This window comes from Bos indicus x Bos taurus, chromosome 13, assembly GCF_003369695.1.
Source record: "Bos indicus x Bos taurus breed Angus x Brahman F1 hybrid chromosome 13, Bos_hybrid_MaternalHap_v2.0, whole genome shotgun sequence".
NCBI classification, from domain to species: Eukaryota; Metazoa; Chordata; class Mammalia; order Artiodactyla; family Bovidae; genus Bos; species Bos indicus x Bos taurus.
The window spans coordinates 22,975,187-22,994,362 of NC_040088.1; the positions used below are offsets into that span (position 1 = coordinate 22,975,187).

Genomic DNA, 19,176 nt, shown 5'->3' on the forward strand with positions numbered 1-19,176 from the left:
TCCTTCTCAAGGGGATCTCCCCAACCCAGGTGTTGAACCTGAGTCTCCTGTGTCTCCTACACTGGCAAGCAGATTCTTTACCACTGAGCCACCTGGGAAGCCCCAAGTGTGACACTGATAGGATACCTTAATCTGTTGTTCTTACTCCAGTTTTGTCAACTGCCCAGTAACATCCTCTATAGCATCAACCCCCGGTAGGACAGGACTCAGGCCAGGGGCACATGGCATCTTGCTGTCCCTGTCTAGACTTTAGATATAAAGCCCACAGGATGTAAAATATACAATAGCAAGAGATGCAGACGGGTTGAACAAAGATGGTCAACCTTACATGTGTGTCCTATAGACTGATGATTTTGTAAATCTTCTAAGTTCTCATGATAATTCATCATTCTTGTGATTGTATATGGTTGCTTAATAAGTTAACTTGCTGAATATGCTAGTTTGGGGGATTCCATTCTGTAGTGTGTTTATTTTTTTAAATCTAATGGGAGCATCATAAAATGGAAGTGGTCTGGGCCACTGAGGGGAACTAAAAGTGGTGGAGGAGCCCTGAGCTAGACAGAGGGAGTTTGCATTCTCAGCTCCAGAAGCTGTGCAGCTCTGGCCCTTTGCTGTCCCTCTCTGTTTCTCCATTGCCGTGGGTGGCCTCTGAGGCTTTCCAACTTGCAACTGAGGAATTAGAGAAGAGCGTCCTGAACGGCAGGCAGGAAGACTTGGGCTCCTAGTGGCTCAGCAGAGCCAGGGACTAGCTAGGGGACCTCGGGCAGTTTGCTTCATCTGTATGGGCTCAACTTCTCCTGATGAAACGATGCACTCTGAGATCCTTTTTGTGCTGATGCTCCTTGTGGCTAAGAAGGTTTGGGTGGAGGGTGCGAACTGATATTTAGGTGTCCCCTTCAGGGTCCCAGGTGGCCTGGATGAAGTTGCTCATCCCACCTGCCTCAGCCCTGGGTTTCTCCTCCCTGAACTCCTTTAACTCCTCTAGCCCTGAGTAAGCCCTCACTCAGGCAACATGGAATGGCTGGGCTGTCCCATCCTAAAGGCAGAAAGCGTGTGTGTTGGGGGCAGGGACGTTTGGCAAGCGGCTCCCAGAGATACTGGTCCACAGCCGTGCCTCTCCCAAGTCAGGTGTGTTGTGCTGGCCTTGTAGCTTACATGGGCCCCAAGATGTTAACCGTCCACTACCCAGGAATGAGGCCCAGGGAAGACAACAGCAACAAAATGTGCAGAATGGAGCACTATGCAGCTGCAGAAAAGCATGAGGCAGCAAAAAAGCATGAAGCAGCTCTTTCAACACTGAAGCGTGTCCAAGATGTATTGTTTAGGGAAAAAAAAAAACACGCAAGTGCATATCAGTGTGTGAAATGTCACTTCTCATGTGGAAAAACAAGATACATGTGATATGCCTGTATCTACAAAGACTATTTCTATAAGAATCCCTAAGCTCTGGTTAACAGAATTGCCTCTGAGAACCGGAAGCGAGTGGCTGGGAGAGGAGACTCGTCGGTTTATTCTGTGTCTTCTGAAGTGTGAGCTCTGTAAGTGCATTGTCTATTTCAAGGGGAATACAATGGAAGCAACCCAGTATGAGGAGGTGTGCGTGAGGGGCTCCTAGGATGATGCTAATCGCATTTCTTGCTCTGCATGCTGGGTGCGCAGGTATGCTCAGCCTGTGAAAGTATACTTAATGGCACATGGACCGTCCTGCACTTATGTTACACTTTGATAAAAGTTTTAACTTAGTATGTTGTAAATGATTATTTAAGCGTATGTGTTTTACAAAAACTCTGCAGGATTATTATAGTGTTAACAGTGGTTGTCTTTGGGATGGGTGATATTTCTAAGATCCTGCAGTATTTGAGTATGTGTATATATATATATATATATACACACACACACACAATGAATACATAAGCAGAGACATCTATAAATACTTTTTCAGAACCAGTAATCAGTAAAGAGCATTTCTGGAAGGACACACAGGAAACTGCTAATAGCAGTTGCCTTTGCGGAGGAGCCTGAGGGAGGTACATACTTTTCACTGCATCTACTGGATACAACTGGCTTTGTTTACCCAATGCATAAATGGCATAATAAAAACTATTTAACAAGGCAAAACAAATAATTATTATTCTGTCTCAGCTGTTCTTGCTGGTTAGGGATTAGGCTAGGGAGACTGGGAGGGGTCACGCACCTTCTCTGGGGTCGCCCAGCAAATCTGGTGGCAGAAGTGGGCCGCTAGCCCGGAGCATCCAACTATCTGCTCTGTCCTCACTCCCAGGTTTCCTGCCATTGACAAGGTCACAGTCCTTTTCCCGTGGCTTTGCGAGGGGCTGCCTGGACCTGAGTAGGTGTGGGATGTACAATGTGCTTTCCTAATTAGCTCCCAAAGGGGGACTGTTTGCTGATCTGCAAAATGGGCAGCCCCATTTCAGGCTCTGACTGAGGGCCAAATACAGGGTGTGACAGAGTGGGTACGGCATGGAATCTGGAACCAGGCTTCAGCTGGTAAAAAGTGTCTGTTAAAAAAAAATAAATTTAAAAATAGGCATACGAAAGTACCTGGAGGAAAGGGTGGCTGCCTGGCTCTGCCGTCTCTCCTGGCCCTTCTCCTTGTTCCCTGCCTCCAGCTTCCCCAGCTTCTCTGATCCTGGACCCACAGGGACAGAGCCCCACAGAGAGAGCCAAGAATGGCTGCACTGACCAGCCGTTCCCATCACCCTCTCGGCTGGACCTGTGAGATGGGGAAACACCATATCCCAGGGCTGCTGGGAGGATAACAAGGGTCACAGGGGCTGGCACCCCGACTGGGGCATCTCCAGGGCAGGGGAAGGAGCTCACTTTGGGCTTTACAGGTGGACAGACCTCACATCATTAACCTGCCATGCTCCAGCCATGCGCCTTTGGGTGTCATTATTTCTTCAAATCATCTCAGTTACAACATGGGTAAGAGTACCCTCTGTTAGCACACACTCATTTGCACATGTGGAAAACCACATGCCTTCCCAACCCTGTTTGTAAAGACATGGATAAGGGATGGATTAAAGTATGGTTCGTTCATAAGATGGAACAAACAGCTACTACAGAAAGGAAGAGAACCCTTTACCTTTATGTACTGACTTGGGATAAGAGCCAAACTAGATTAAGAGGAAAAAAAAAAAAATGCACGGAGAAGAAAGAAGGTAACAAGGGGCTACTGTCTGTGTAAAGGGTGGAAGAAAGCATACGTGAGTATTCCTGTATTTGCTTGGTTATTCACACACAATAGAGAAGTCACACAAAGCCAGTGGCTGAGCCTGTCTGCGGCGGGAGAGCTGTGGCCGGAGGACAGGAGGGAGGGAGGCTTTTTTTTACCACATACCCCTCTGTACCTTTTGAATCGTGAACCACATGGATGAATACATGCCTCATTCAAAAATAAATAAAATTAAGATTTTTCTTTTACCAGCCACACCAGATACCCAACAGTTGTTCAAGAAGACAGCGATGAAAGACTGGTTCTCTCGATTTCTGGAGAGGGAGACCCCTATCTTCCTTCAGCCCCACCCCCTCCAGGGCACAGGGCGGCCCCTGTGACACCTGTGTCTCTTCCAAGGTCCAGGAGAAGCGCCACCTCTGACCTCTGATGTCCCTAGGCCCCTCCCTTCTGCAGCTGGGAACATCTTTTACTTAAAAATACCTTTTATTTTAAACCCATCAATTCTCTCTCTCACACATACACCCACACTCATCCATAGACACGCACACATCCTGTCACCAACAGTCTATGTTTTTCCAAAAGATCTGCCTTGTCTCTGACCAGCCAGGGCTGGGGCCGGCTGGACGGGTCCTCACGGCTCTCCAGGGTGGGGCGGAGATGTCCCGGGGGCCTGCTCTGAGGGACGTGGGCCCAGGTCATTGTCCTCTGGTCCCTACACAAAGAAGGGACCCAGGTTTGGCTCCTGGGGTCTTCTCCCCTTTTCACCCAGTGGCTGGCCTCTGGCCTTCTTCTCAGGGTCCTGCTTGGAGCAAATGAAACAGGGATCCGGGCTCATCTCCGTGGCACTCGGAGTGGGGCTACCCCCCTCACCTTCAAGCAGCTGCCCCCCAGGTCACGACGGCTTCCCTGTGGGAAGGGAAAAAAGAGGTATTAGGGGGTTCAACTGGCTCTCCTTGAACACTGGAACTAATCTCTGTGCCCAGCAATAGGGGACTTGATAAACACATCACTTAGCCACACAATCAAGTTCATGAAGCAGAACGCAGAAGACACTATATGGACTAACAGGGGATGATGCTGCAATAACATCATTTAAAGACAAGATCAAGGACTCAGTGCGTGCTCCTGTGTGCTGAGATGTCCAGAGAGAAGGGTACATGGGAAACTGCTAATGGTTTCCTCAGAGAAGAAGAGTGTGATAAGGAGACAGGATGGGAGGGAGGCTTTTTAAAAAACTCTGTATACTTTTTTACCTTTTTCATTTCTTTCCCATGTAATCTGTTGCTTAAAAAAATCCAATATAGGTCAAGTCATACAATTTTACACTCAAAGGCATAACACATTCCACAGTGGTTCTCCTACTGCCCGGGCTGGGGACTCAGTGGCCTCCTCATCAGCCTCAAAAGTAGATTCTGGAATTCTGGCCTCCCTGCCTTCATTCAAGGTGTTCCCAGGAATATGCACTCTGGTCCTGTCCTGGGAAGATTTCTCTGTTCCTGCAATTGCCTGGCAGTCCTTGCCTTTCTGGGGCCAGGATAAAACCCAGAAGGGGAATATGGGATCTCTCTGTTCTCCCATCAGGCTGGGAACTCAGTGGGGTGGCTGGGGAAAGTCCTTCACTCTGTAGCCCCAGTTCCAGCCTGGGAACTGGCATGGAGCAGTTACCAACCAATGCTGCTTGGATCAGGGGTGTCCACTGGAAGATGAGCTAATGGTGGCAGGCCTGGAGGCCACCTGTTTCCCTCACGCGGCAGGGACAGTCTCTCCCCGCTATTCTGAAGTCTGACTCCAGGGTTTCAGCCTCACTGTAAACCAGCGAAGTCACAGACATCAGAGCACCCCCTCTTTTGCGTCCTCCAGCATTGCATGAATGGCTCAGAGGCACCCAGCCAGTTGGTAAAAAGGGCTGGGCTAGAAAATCCATGTTGTCCACAGTCTGTCTGGTTTCCAGGACATGGTGGGGTCTGAAATCCCACTGTAAACGCTCATTCCTGAGCCTGACTAGGGGATGACGGGACCAGCCTTTTTCTCAGCCATCTAGAGAAATAGCTGACCATCTGGGAGCTCTGCCCCTGCCCCCCTCCACTCCTGGGCCCAGGTTGGGGCAGATCCATCCAGATGCGAGCCCAGCCTCCCTTGAGGCTCTCTGGGCCCAGGGACAGCGTGTTCATTCACAGGCAAGGCTATTTTGAGGGCTGAGGCCACAGTCCCAGCAGAGCCTGGGGCTTGGGCTTCTCAGACAAACTCTGGCAGCCGTGGCTGAGAAGGGCGGATGGAGGTGGGGGTGGGGGTCGGGTTGAGGTTGGAGCATAGAAAACCAGCTTCCCACCTTTTCAGGGTCAGGAGAGCTGCCTCTACCCCACATCTGGCAGTCATCGTGAGACTGGCATTCCCCTGAGAATGCTGAGACTGTTCACCTCCCTGAACCTCAATCTCTCCATCTATGAAATGGGGACAAAATGATTCTACTTGCCCCCACAGGGGTGCAATCAAACGCAAGTGCAGCTGCGAAAGAGGCTTATAAACTGCCAAACACATTTAGAAGAGGCCTTGACTAGGCCCCAGATTCTTTGTCCCTTTGCCCCTGAGTGCCAAGGGCTCTGGGAAGCACTGTAGTTAGTAGGTGGTTAGAGCAAAGCAGACCTGGGCTTCAACCCCAGCTCTATCTTGGACTACCTGTCAGACCTTGGGCAAGTGACTTCAGCTAATGAAGCCTTGGTTTCCCCACGTGTAGTTACCATGAGGATTATACACATTAACACAGGTAAAGCCCTTAGCAGAGTCAGGAACATAGCAAGTGTTCAACGAACATTCACAAGTATTAGCATCAGCATCACCTGATGATGGCATCTCCTTGCTCCACGACTCCTGGGCTGGTACCCCAAGTGGGGAAGGCTTTACAAGATGATCTTATGTGACCCCTACCTTCAGGTGACAAAAGGGAAAACAGGGCAGAGAAAAGAACCCCCTACCTCCCCTTGCTATTTCTACCACAGAGGGCCACACCTAACCCTCCTTAAACAAGATGCGGCAGGGAGCTATCTCCATGGTGACCCCAACCCCTGACCAGCCAGCTTGGGGCAAGGCGGTAGCTCGGAGTGAAGGGATAGGGTCCAGGGCTTTAGAGCTCTCCAGAAGGCTCCCATGGTCTCCCCAAGACAGCCAGTTTTCTTCCAGTTGAGTCCTCAAGTCTTTGAGGAGCCAGAGCCGGCCAGGATCGCCCCTTCTGCCTACTCCCAGAGGAGTCTGTGGACTTGAGAGCATGGCTTCTATAGCCAAATTTGGCTGGGTTCTAGGTGCTGTAGACAGATCCCAGGGAAGGAGCCAGATCCAGGCGAGGCCGTGAGACCAGCAGAGAAGCCCCCAGGTTACCTGCTGTTACCAGGCCTTCCCACACTAACCTTTCCTATTTCCCAATCGAGCAGGCCTGAGTTTGAATCCTGGCTTCTTCATGGGCAGTGTCTCTGAACTAGTGATGCTATTTCTAAACAGGTAGGGATAACCAGAGCACCTTCTTCCCCAGCTATTGAGGGTTTTTATCTTTTTTTTTTTCTTTTCTGCACCATGCAACATGTGGGATCTTAGTTCCCCGACCAGGGATGGAACCTGTGTTTCCTGCATTGGAAACTCAGAATCTTAACCACTGGACCTCCAGGGAAGTCCCTGCTGGGGGATTTTAATGGTAACACACGGAGGGCGGTTAGCACGAGAGATCAGTGCTCATCAAGACTGCCGACACTGCTGTCACTGGCCTGTCTTCGCCTCCTCTTTGTGTGGTGCCACTTTCAAGGTCTTCCCTTCTTTAGGTCATGGTTTCTGACGCCAGCTCTAGCTGTGTCTTGCTCCTAGAACACCTTCCCCTACCCTTCAACCTGCCCGCCTCCATCCTCCAACATCATCAGGGACTTAGCCCCTGGGCCAGGGGCTTCCTCTGGCCCTGACAGTCCCTCTGTGCACCCCCATCAGACCATAGCATCCCTCTTTTCACCTCCAGCCCTGCCCTGACACCACACTGGGAGTTTCTGACTGCAGTACATCGGCACCTACAACCTGCTTCTCTGGGAATGTTCTCAGAGCCAACGGAAAGCAGCTGTCAGGTAGCTGAGGTTTGCTGAACTGAGTGAATGGGTGAAAGGCAGTCAGGGAATATCGCTGAGGGCCCAGTCAGCCCTTCACAGCCTGGGCTGGATTGCCCGCAGGCCCACCCTAGCTTCTCAGTCCAGCCTGGAGCACAGACAAGGGCCCACAGCTGGGAGTAACAGGGACCCTGGAGAGAGTTCAAGTCTGAGCCTACCAAGACTGACTTAGGGAAACAGAGGCAGCCATCAGGGTGAGAGGCCAGGGCGGGAGTCTGATGAGCTGGAAGGGGGTGGTCTGAGGCTAGGACACAGGGGCTTTCCTCAAACAGAGTGAAGAGAGGAGCTGGGGCAGCTTTGAGAACCAAAGACTGGGGGACCCAGAGGCCTGGCTCCAATCCCCCATGCTTTTTAAAAAAATTTTTATTTTATATTAGAGTTAATCAACAACATTGTGTTAGCTTCAGGTGTACAGCAAAGTGATTCAGTTATACATATACATGTATCTATCCTTTTTTAGGAGAAGGGGACGACAGAGGACGAGATGGTCAGTTGGCATCAACAACTCAACGGACATGAACTTGAGCAAACTCTGGGAGCTGGTGAAGGACAAGGAAGCCTGGCGCACTGCAGTCCGTTGGGTAGAAAAGAGTCGGACACAACTGAGCGACTGAAGAACAACGATCATTTTTCAAATTCTTTTCCCATTTAAGTTATTACAGAATTCTGAGCAGAGTTCCCTGTGCCCCCAATGCCCTGTCACTTTCCAAAAGGCCATGGGCCGGTCAGGGACTCTCTCAGCCTCAGTTTCTGCAGCTGCAAATGGAAGCTGCTGGGATGCAAAGCTGTCACACAGACAACACTCCTTACACTAAGAAAAGCCCAGGCCAGAAAGGGAAAGGCTAGGGGTAAAGCAGGCTCCCTGGGACTGGTGCAGAGATGGACCAGCTTTCCGCCACAAGTGCCCCTCAGCGACCTCTGCAGCTGCTCACCCTTACCCAGTCCCTACCAGCCTGGTACCCATCCTTACCTAGGGCAGACCACAGAAGCCTACCTCAAGCTCTGCCCCAATGACTCAACAGTGCTTTTCCTGGACACTGCATCTCTTTAAGGGGTGGGTATCCTCAGGGGACCCCCTCATTCATGCTTACTGCTCATGAGCTGGGTACCTCGGGCTCTTGACTGGGGGTGTGCGTCCCCTTTTCTTCTAGCCCCCTGTCCCTGGGTCAGTCTCAGGATGCAGGAAAAATCTTTAACAAAAAGGGCAGTTCAGGTCACACACACCCAGCAGACCCGGAGCCTGCATTCTGGCTTCCGAGCTGGGTGATGAGGGCACCCCTGAGCCTCAGATCCTCATCAGTGATGAAACCAGCAAAGCTACCTGCCTGATGGGGTCCTGCGAAGGTAAAAAGAAAGACCACGAAGGCGCCCCTACGTAGGTAGAGCCCAATAAACGATGCCTTTGTTATGATCTCCCCAAGCGCTCTTCCCAGCAGACCTCTAGTTGGAGGGAGTGTCCCTGGAGGAGCAATCTCCATCCTCTAAAGCACGCCTGAGCGCCGGGCTTCTCTGCACCCCGCGTTTGGGGGACACTGTGAACTGCTGTGCTCCACACCAAACCCTGGGCTTGGAGGGCCGCACCCCCGACGACTCGGTGTTGCTTCCCCTCTCTCTTCACTGGGGTCTCTGCCTCTCTCTTGCTACCTAAGGGGCCAGTTCCCTGACCCCACGGGCGCAGTGCTGGAGCGCGGCGCGCACTCACCCCCTTTCGCTGGTTGCTGAGGCAGAAGGTGCAGATGGAGCGTGGCTGGCGGCCGCCTTCGGGGGCGGCGGAGACCGCGCTCTTGGCACTGCCCGCAGCTCGGAAGCACGGCTGCCCGTCGTCGGCCGCGTCGCCCAGCAGCAGCACGTTGGCCAGATGTGCGATGTAGCTGGACGCCAGGCGCAGCGTCTCGATCTTGGACAGCTTGCGGTCCACCGGCTCGGTGGGGATGAGCGTGCGCAGCGCCGTGAAGGCCGTGTTCACGCTCTGCGTGCGGTCCCGCTCCCGCGCGTTGGCCGCCTGGCGCTGTCGCACCACCACCACCGGGCCCGCGCTGCCCGCCGCCCGCCGCCCGCCCCCGGGGCCCGGGCCGCGCCGTGCCGCCTCCAGGCCCTCGCAGCAGCCGAACGACTGATCGGAGGCGTCGCTCTCGCTCCGGTTCTCCTCGTCCTCGCTCAACAGCCGCACGTCCGGGTACAGCACGTGCGCGCCGACGGGGCGCAGCAGTGCGAACGCCATGGGCACCCGGCCTCGTCCCTGGATGAGCAGCGTTCCCCCTGGATGAGCAGCGTCCTGGCGTCTGCCGCGCCCCGCCGTGCGCTCCCGCGCGCTCCCACGGCCCCTCCGGCCGCAGCCTTATAGCCGAGGGAGGGGCCAGTCCGGAGGCCGCCCCGGCCGGGGCGGGGGGGCACCGCCCCGGCCAATGGGGAGGCTCCCGCCGCCGCCCGGCCAATGGCTAGGCGCCCACCGCCCCCGTCCCCCAGGTTGAAAGCGGCCCGCGAGCTGGTGGCCCGCCCTGAAGGCTCCAGGTCCCCGCTGGCGAGCTGGGTAAACGTGGGGGTCGGCGAGGGTGGGATGGACTGTACCTAGATCCAGGCTCATCTTCAGCCTAGACCGCCCGGAGACTGCGAGCAGATCCCTTCTCTCTTGGCTTCAATTCCTTGTTTGGAAAGAGGGTTGCAGGGAAACCAACTCGGGTTTTTCTGCCCTCAAATTCCGCTGTTTTGATGCTGCAACTCACGTGTTGTCAAATAAGGGAGGGGGGATCTTTTAACTTGATAAATGCCCAGATTCCTCCCAATCTGATTCAGCAGACCCAGGAATCTGCATTCTCTACAGGATGGTGGTGTCCACGGAGAACAATCGGAGAAACACTAATAATCTTTCCAAATAAGGACTCAGTGGTGTCACGTCCCTGACAACAAACTTAGAAGGGAGAGGCGGTGAGAGAGAGAGAGAAAACGAAAACGAAACACACAAACGCCAGTAGCTTTATTCATTATTCATTCAACAAATACTTTCTGGGTCCCGGCTGTGCCAGGCATGGTTTTAGGTGAGAAGAGAAATGTGAACAAAACGAATTCTTGGCTTTCACAGAGTTGGCGTTTTGGTTGAGGTTCTACCACCAAAATGGTTGTGCCAGACACAAGGCTGCGTGCTCTACTGATGGTTACTGTTCTCTGCTGAAGTTGTGGGGGAGTGCCCCTGATTGACAGAAGAGAGCTCTGTCCTTCAGAGTGAGTGAGAGCACTGGCCCTAGCCTGCTTGTCTTCATGATCACCCCTGTTCTGTCTCCACCCCCAATACAAGGAGAACTTCTCTCCCTCACTCTCCACAGTCCCATCCTGTATGGCTGCTGCAGCCCCCCTGGCTCCCAATCCACACCCTCCCCTTTCCTTCTGCTTGAAGTGCCAACACCACCCCCTCAAAACACAGGCGCTTACAGAGAGAGTGGGTGGGAGGAACTATCTTCCCTTGTTGCCTTCCTTCCTTCTGGAAACCTTAGATTGTTCAGCCAGATTTCTGACACGTCCTTTTCCTCAGAGGCTCTGGGAAGAATTACTGAAATGATGATGGTTGCTGGGGTCCCCAGGTTGCTCACGTCCCTTTCCCAGCTCCCTTCTGTGGGGCTGGCCTAACCTGGATTCACTTGGCCTTGACAATAACTTTCTCTTTGGCCCACATGGCAGCCCGTGAAGCAGAGAGAGCCCAGGGAGTGAAGTCAGAGGAGCTCTAGGTACGTTTAGGCTCCATCTTCCTTCTGGGCATCAGTTCTCTGGACGATACCTCTCAGCTCTGCCATGCTGTGCTTTCCTGGCTCTCCAGACCCAGGCCAGAATGGGGGAGAGGCAGGGAGCTGGAGGGTTTTCCTTGGCCGCTGGGAGAGCAGTCCCTGAAGTCTTCAGGCCCTAGGGTCTTCGGGAAGGTCTGTTCCCACACCTGGCTTTCCCCCACCTCATTTGACCATGACCCCAGCCAGGCTGGGCTTTGGAGAGGAGGAGAAGGAGTCTGCTCGGCCCCCTCCCTGCAGGGCCAGCCCCACACACAGCCCCAGGCCAGGCTGCTGCTTCCTGAGCCGATGAATTATTACCGGGAGATTTCCTTCCCTGTCTGCGCCTCCTCACAGGGGCTCCCGCTCCCTTCACTTTCGCTTCCCCCCCCACCTTCTCCCCCTCTCTTCTGCTCTGGACCCTCAGGCAGCTTGAGATTCCTCTGTCCAGCCCCCTCCCCTTCCAGCACGACCCGGAGGAGCCAAATAGGGCGTGAACTGGGCCCGGAAGGCGGGGAGGGGGGCTTCCTTGGAAGGCGTATTCATTCATTCGCTCCTCAGGCAGGTTTTGACACAGGGGACCCTGGGAGTAAAATAAAACCATGAATGAGACTCAAGGCCTTCTGCAGCCCAGAGGGGAAGGCAAGCTGTAAACAAAGAATTCCAGGACAATGTGGACGGTGCAAGCCAGGGCCTGGCATCAGAGAGACCCAGTTCCGGCCCAAGGTTAGCTGCCTCTTGGAGTCTCAGCTTCCTGCTTTGAAAACGGAGGAGTAATAATAGTACTTATTCCTAGGGCTTCCCTGATGGCTCAGTCGGTAAAGAATCTGCATGCACTGCAGAAGATCTGGGTTCGATCCCCGGGTCAGGAAGATCCCCTGGAGAAGGAAACGGCTACCCACTCCAGTACTCTCACCTGGAGGATTCCATGGACAGAGTCTGGCGTGCTACAGTCCACGGGGTGGCAAGAGTTGGACAGGACTGAGCAAGTAAACTACCACCTCCACATTCCTAGAGCTTTTGGTGGTTGTTCCCCGAGTTGATGCCAGTAAAGCTGGGGCCTGGCACACGGAATGCACAGCACCTGAGAGCAGTGGTTGGTGCTAGCCGTTAGCCGTGTCAGGGGCTGGGCCCTGCCAAGGAGCATTCTCCCTAGGAAGTCACTGAGCAGCTTGGACTCTCTTAGGCCTTTTTCCTAGGAGGGGGAGGGGGCTCCTGCCACATTCTCAGCCCACCCACACTAGGCTTTCAGCCCCTCCCCTCTTCTGTTCCTCAACCTGCTCCAGCCACACGGGGCTTCTTGCTATCCCTGGAGCACACTTCCGCCAGGCGCCAACTGTCCCCAAATATTCCCAATGCTAGTTCCGTTCCTTCCTCCCCATCTTCCCTCAAATCTCATCTCCTCAGGTAGGCCTTCCCTACCCGCCAGCACCTCTCTGGCTCTCCCTCTCCCCTTCCCCTGTTTTATTTTTTTCCAGAGTATTTATCATTTCTTTCACTCATTCATTTATTCATTCATCCACAAACATTAATTGAGTACCTACTCTGTGTCAGGCGTGATTCTGGGTACTGGGAATACAGCAGCAAACACACCACATATTTACTTGTCTGCCAGCTGTCTGTCTTCATCAGGAAGATAAGTCCCCTGCTTATGAATGAGTTCCAGCCCTAGAGGGTGTTCAAAAGTCCAATTTGTTCATAAGTCCAACAAAGTTAGCTGAGGTACCTGACTAACACAATTGGCTATATAGTACTGTACTTTAATAGGTTTATAATAATTTTCACACAAATCATACTTTAAAAAATAAATAAAATATTTTTAATCTTACAGTACAGTACCTTGAAAAGTACAGTAGTACGGTACAGCAGCTGGCATACAGAGGCTGGTGTCGAGTGAATGGCAAGAAGAGTTACAGGAGGGAGAGGAGGTGGGAGACGGTAGAGCTGAAGGATTGTCAGCAATAGGAGACGGAAGGCAAGCTGCAGTTTCATTCACACCTGATGTTGATGGAATGCACGTTTGCATCTTTGGAAGTTTGCAGCTTGAAGGTTTGTATATAGGAGACTTACTGAAAGCTTCTTACAGCAGGGACTTTATATTTTGTACTTTGCCCATCACAACCTTCTGAGGTAGGTATTGTTATTCCTACATTACAGGTGAAGAAACTGAAGTTCCAAGAGGGAAAACGGGTCTTGCCAAGGTGGCAGAGTGGTAAAGAATCCACCTGCCAAGCAGGAGACTCTGGTTTTATCTCTGGGTCAAGAAGATCCTCTGGAGAAGGAAATGGTAACCCACTCCACTATTCTTGCCTGGAAAATCTCCTGGACAGAGGAGCCTGGCGGGTAGAGTCCATGGAGTCACAAAGAGTAGGACGCAACTGAGCGACTAAACAACAACGTCTTACAGGGGCCAGCAGGGGAGCTCAGCTCAGTCTTCCTCAACCACACAGCTTAGGCATCCCAGGGGCGTGTGAGGGCTGAGGCCTGCCAGGTTAGAGGAGGAGGGTCTTCCAGGCTGAGAGGACCACAGATGGCCCCTGCCTTCCCAACCACGGCACCCTAACTTTAGTCATCTGAAACACTTGCAGCTCCTCTGCAGCCCCAGCTTTACCCGTCTGACCACCTCTTTTGGAGTGCCCACTCCTTTGGGTCTGACCAGGCAGCTCTCCTGCTCTATCAAAGTTCAGTGGAGCTTCTCAGTGGAGCCCCCTTTGTGGCTCCTTCTCCACCTTGATGCAAAGTCCTGTGTTGATATACCGTGTTTTGACTTCTCTCCCTGATTCCCCACTCCCTTTCCCTCTCCCTACATGGCTCAGTTGTATCCAACTCTTTGCAATCCCATGGACTATACAGTCCATGGAATTCTCCAGGCCAGAATAGTGGAGTGGGTAGCTATTCCTTTCTCCAGGGGATCTTCCCAACTCAGGGATCTAACTCAGGTCTCCCGCATTGCAGATGGATTCTTTACCAGCTGAACCACAAGGGAAGCCCAAGAACACTAGAATGGGTAGCCTAGCCCTTCTCTAGCAGATCTTCCCGACCCAGGAATTGAACTGGGGTCTCCTGCATCGCAGGAAGATTCTTTACCAACTGAGCTATCAGGGAATCCCCCTACATGGCAACCACCCTATTTAAAAATTCTTTTCTTTTAATACATTTATTTATTTTTGGCTGCACTGGGTCTTCATTGCTGCACTCAGGCTTTCTCCAGTGGTGGTGAGCCGGGACTTCTCTTGTTGCAGAGCACAGGTTCTAGGGTGTGTGGGTTTCAGTAGTTGTGGCACACTGGCTTAGTTGCTCCAAGACATGTGGAATCTTCTGGACCAGGGATTGAACCCATGTCTCCTGCATTGACAGGCGGATTCTTAACAACTAGACCAGACAGTAAAGAAGCTGCCTGCAATGCAGGAGACCCAGGTTCGATCCCTGGGTCTGGAAGGTCTCCTGGAGAAGAGAATGGCTACCCACTCCAGTATTCTTGCCTAGAGAATCCCATGGATAGAGGAGCCTGGTGGCTGCAAGAGGAGGCTGGGTCTCAAAGAGTTGGATACAACTGAACGACTAAGCACACACACCAGGAAAGTCCCCACTCTATGTTTTTAAAGACAATTTTTTAAGGGCAATTTTAGGTTTAAACAAACTTGAGAAATTCAGAGATTTCCCATAGACTCCTTGTCCCCACAAGTAAATAGCCTCCCTGTCATCAACACTTCCAGGAGAGTGGTACATCTGTTATAGTTGTTAAACCTCCATTGACATATCATGGTCACCCAGAATCCATAGTTTACCTTAGTTTCCCTCTTGGTGTTGTACATTCTATGGCTTTGGATAAACGTATGCTGACCCATATCCATGATTATAGTAGCATACAGAGTATTTTTACTACCCTAACATTCCTCTGTGTTCTGTTTGTTCATCTACCCACAATGCCTGCAACCACTGATCTTGTTATTGTCTCCATAGTTTTAAACTTTACCAGAATGTCATGTAGTTGGAATTAGATAGTATGTAGCCTTTTCAGATGGAGAAGGCAATGGCACCCCACTCCAGTACTCTTGCCTGGAAAATCCCATGGACAGAGGAGCCTGGTAGGCTGCAGACCATGGGGTCGCTAAGAGTCGGAAACGACTGAGCGACTTCACTTTCATTTTTCACTTTCATGCATTGGAGAAGGAAATGGCAACCCACTCCAGTGTTCTTGCCTGGAGAATCCCAGGGACGGGGGAGCCTGGTGGGCTGCCGTCTATCGGGTCGCACAGAGTCGGACACGACTGAAGCAACTTAGCAGCAGCAGCAGCCTTTTCAGATCTACTTCTTTCACTTAACAGAATGTACTTAATGTTCCTCCATATCATTTCATGGCTTGATAGCTCATTATTTGAAGCACTGAATAATATTCCATTGTCTAGATGGACCATAATTTATTTATCCAGTTACCTACTGAAGGATATCTTGGTTGCTGCCAGGTTTTTGCAATTAACAATCAGGTTGCTATAAACATCTGTGTGCAGGTTTTGGGTGGATATAAATGTTCAGTTCCTTTGGGGAAATACCAAGGAGAACAACTGCTGGATCAGATGATAAGAGTATGTTTAATTTTATGAGAAACCGCCAAATTGTCTTCCAAAGTGGTTGTAGTATTTTGCATTCCCACCAGAAATAGATGAGAGTTCCTATTGCTCCACATTCTCATCAGCATTTGGTGTAGACAGTGTTCCAGGTTTTTGCCACTCTCATAGGTGTGTAGCGATGTCATTTTAATTTACATTCCCTTATGATGTATGATGAAGAGCACCTTTTCATATGCTTATTTGCCATCTGTACATCTTCTTTAGTGAGGTGTTTGCTAAGGTCTTTGGCTCATTTTTTAATAGGGTTGCTTTCTCATTGTTGAGTTTTGAGTTCTTTGTATTATTTTGGGTAACAGTCCTTTATCAGATGTGTCTTTTGCAAAATATTTTCTCCCAGTCTGTTGTTTGTCTTATTCTCATGGCATTGTCTTTTGCATAGCAGAAGTTTATAATCTTTTTTTCCCCCAAAGTTTATAATCTTAGTGACGACTAGCTTCTCAATTATTTCTTACATGGATTGTGTCATATCTAAAAAGTCATTACCATACCTGATGTCATCTAAGTTTTCTCCTCCATTATATTCCAGAAGTTTTATAGTTTTGTGTTTGACTTTTCAGCCTAGGGTCTATTCTGAGTTAATTTTTGCAAGGGGTGAAAGGTCTGTGTCTAGATTCATCTTTCTGCATGTTGATGTCTATTGTTCCAGCACCATTGGTTGAAGAGAATATCTGTGCTCCACACGGTCTTGATTACTGTAGCTTTATTGTAAATCTCCAAGTCGGGTGGTGTCAGTCCTCCAACATCCTTCTCTAATATTGTGTTGGATATTCTGTATTTACTCATGTTTTTGATGCATGTCTTTGAACATGTGGGTGTCCTTATACAAATATATGGTGCTGATTTGTGTGAGTGGGTTATTGCATGTATGCTAAGTGCTTCAGTCTTGTCCCACTCTTTGTGACCCGATGGACTGTAGCCCACCAGGGTCTTCTGACCATGGGTTTATCCAGGCAAGAATCCTGGGGTGGGTTGCCATGCCCTCCTGTTAGTAAACTTACACAGATGTGAAGTTTTCATAGGTCTGTTTCTAGGTTGTTTTGTTTACTTGACCCCAAGCTCCACGTGAAATCTAACTGGAGTCATTGCTTCTTCCTTCTGCTTAGTATTTGTGGCGTGCATGTGTCCACCATGCCTCCTTTCTCCACTCTCTGACTAATGGGCACTGTGGCTAACTCCACTTCCCAACTCCCTGAACAAAGCTATGACAAACTTTGGTGCATGGCTCTCCTGGACTCGGTGCATGTTTCTCTGGCCTGTACACCCAGGGGGAGGATTCCGGAAGTGGAGAGTTTACACATAGCCTAAGTGCTGTCTGACTGCAGTCTAGGATGACTGCTGCCGTCCACATGCCCAACAGGGGCAAAGGGACCACTTTCCCCCATGTCATCCCTGGCACTTGGAATTATCCTACTTGCTGTCTTAATCTGAGTTTCTCTGATGACAGAGAAGTGGGTTGTTTTCTGCCTCACTGTGCTTGCCTCTCCCACTAGACTATGAGTTCTCCAGGCAGGGAAATTACCCCAGAATCTTAGGCCAGAACCCGGACATTGTGGGTAATAGTGAATGCTTATCGTATGAATGAATGAACGAGTTAAAAGGCCAATACACAGCCTCCTAAACCTACTTTATACCAAACCTTGACCTTGATGGTGGTGGTACAAGTGTTTGTGTGCAAACAAGGGGACACACAAACAAGGACAAAGTCCTACAACTCAGTCTACTTGGAAAAAAGATTAATGGTAGTTAGCATTTAATGTGGAGAAGGAAATGGCAGCCCACTCCAGTATTCATGCCTGGAAAATTCCATGGACCCAGAGCCTGGTAGGCTACCGTCCATGGGGTCGCAAAGAGTCAGACACGACTGAGCGACTTCACTTCACATAGTGACTTGGAGAAGGCAATGGCAACCCACTCCAGTACTCTTGCCTGGAAAATCCCATGGATGGAGGAGCCTGGTGGGCTGAGGTCCATGGGGTTTCGAGGAGCCAGACACTACTGAGTGACTTCACTTTCACTTTTCACTTTCATGCATTGGAGAAGGAAGTGGCAACCCACTCCAGTATTCTTGCCTGGAGAATCCCAGGGACAGAGGAGCCTGGTGGGCTGCCTTCTATGGGGTCACACAGAGTCAGACACGACTGAGGTGACTTAGCAGCAGCATTTAATGAGAGCCTGAAAATTGAAAGTGAAACTGTTAGTTGCTCAGTTGTGTCTAACTTTCTGTTACCTCATGGACTGTAGCCCACCAGCCTCCTCTGACCATGGAATTCTCCAGGCAAGAATACTGGAGTGGATAGCCATTCCCTTCTCTGTCCCAACCCAGGGATCAAACCCAGGTCTCCTGCACTGCAGGCGAATTCTTTACCATCTGCGCCACCAGGGAAGCCCAATGAGGACCTACTGTGTGCCAAGAACTCATAGATATATTAATCACAATCTTAATTTCAGTTAGGCAAAATAGAAGTGTATTTCTCTTTGGCATTCAAGGTGTTTGCAGGTAGGGCTGGTCTGACATTCCATAGTGTACATAGCTTCCAGTGATCCTTGTTCCCTGTCACCCCCTTGTGTAGACACCTCCCCCCATTGAATCAGATCTGACTTTGATGGTAGAATCGAGGTGATAAAGATATAGGCAGACCTGGAAATACCGAGGATTCCATTGCAGACCACATCAATAAAATGAGCATTGCAAAAAAAGGTGAATCACACAGATTTTGTGACTTCCCAATGCAGATTAAAGTCATGTTTATACTATATTGTAGTCTATTAAGTGTGCAATAGCAGTATGTCTAGAACATACCTTAGTTTAGAAATAAGGCTTATAGGAAAATGGCTCCAATAGACTTGCTTGAGGAAGGGTTGCCATAAACCTTCAATTCATGAAAAATACATTATCTATGAAGTGCAATAAAATCAGGTGCAATAAAGCAAGGTCTGCCTGTACTTAGTTTCTGCCTTGTTCTCTTGAATCACTAACTGTGGGGATGGCAACCACCAATCAGGAGACATTCAAGTTGTCCTGTGGAGAGATACATATAGAGAGGAACTGAGGCCCCCAGCCTACAGCCAGCACCAACTTGGAGCCATGTGACTGAACCTCCCTTGATGTGGATCCTGGATTCCCAACCTGCAAGAACTGTGAAAAATAACAAAGAAATATAAAGATAATAAATAATGAGTGATGTCGTAAGCCCCTAAGTTTAGAGTATTTTGCTATGTAACATTAATTCACTAAAGCAGATGGTATCAAGGACCCAGGCTCTGCTCGTCTTTTTGCTCCACCATCTATGACTTCCACTCCCTAGGTCGTCTCATAGACCAGCATGGCTGCTGGAGCCATTCTGTCTGTGAAGGAGGCAAAAGCAGAATGAATCAGAAGAAGGAAGGGAACACTTCATCTGTTGAGGACGCTTGTCTGGGAGTTACAACTTCACTTCTGCTCACGTCCCATTGGCCAG

At 50.5% G+C, this 19,176-nt stretch overlaps 1 protein-coding gene across 1 annotated transcript; it reads right to left on the reverse strand.

Annotated features, from left to right (window-relative positions):
* Positions 1-1,356: 1,356 nt before the first annotated feature.
* Positions 1,357-9,658, reverse strand: TCF15 (transcription factor 15). Its single transcript, XM_027558917.1, has 2 exons — positions 9,038-9,658; positions 1,357-4,105 (listed from the first exon to the last, which is right to left on the reverse strand). The coding sequence occupies exons 1-2, from the start codon at positions 9,554-9,556 to the stop codon at positions 4,031-4,033; spliced, it is 594 nt and encodes a 197-aa protein (XP_027414718.1). The 5' UTR covers positions 9,557-9,658; the 3' UTR covers positions 1,357-4,030.
* Between the last annotated feature and the right edge of the window lie 9,518 nt (positions 9,659-19,176).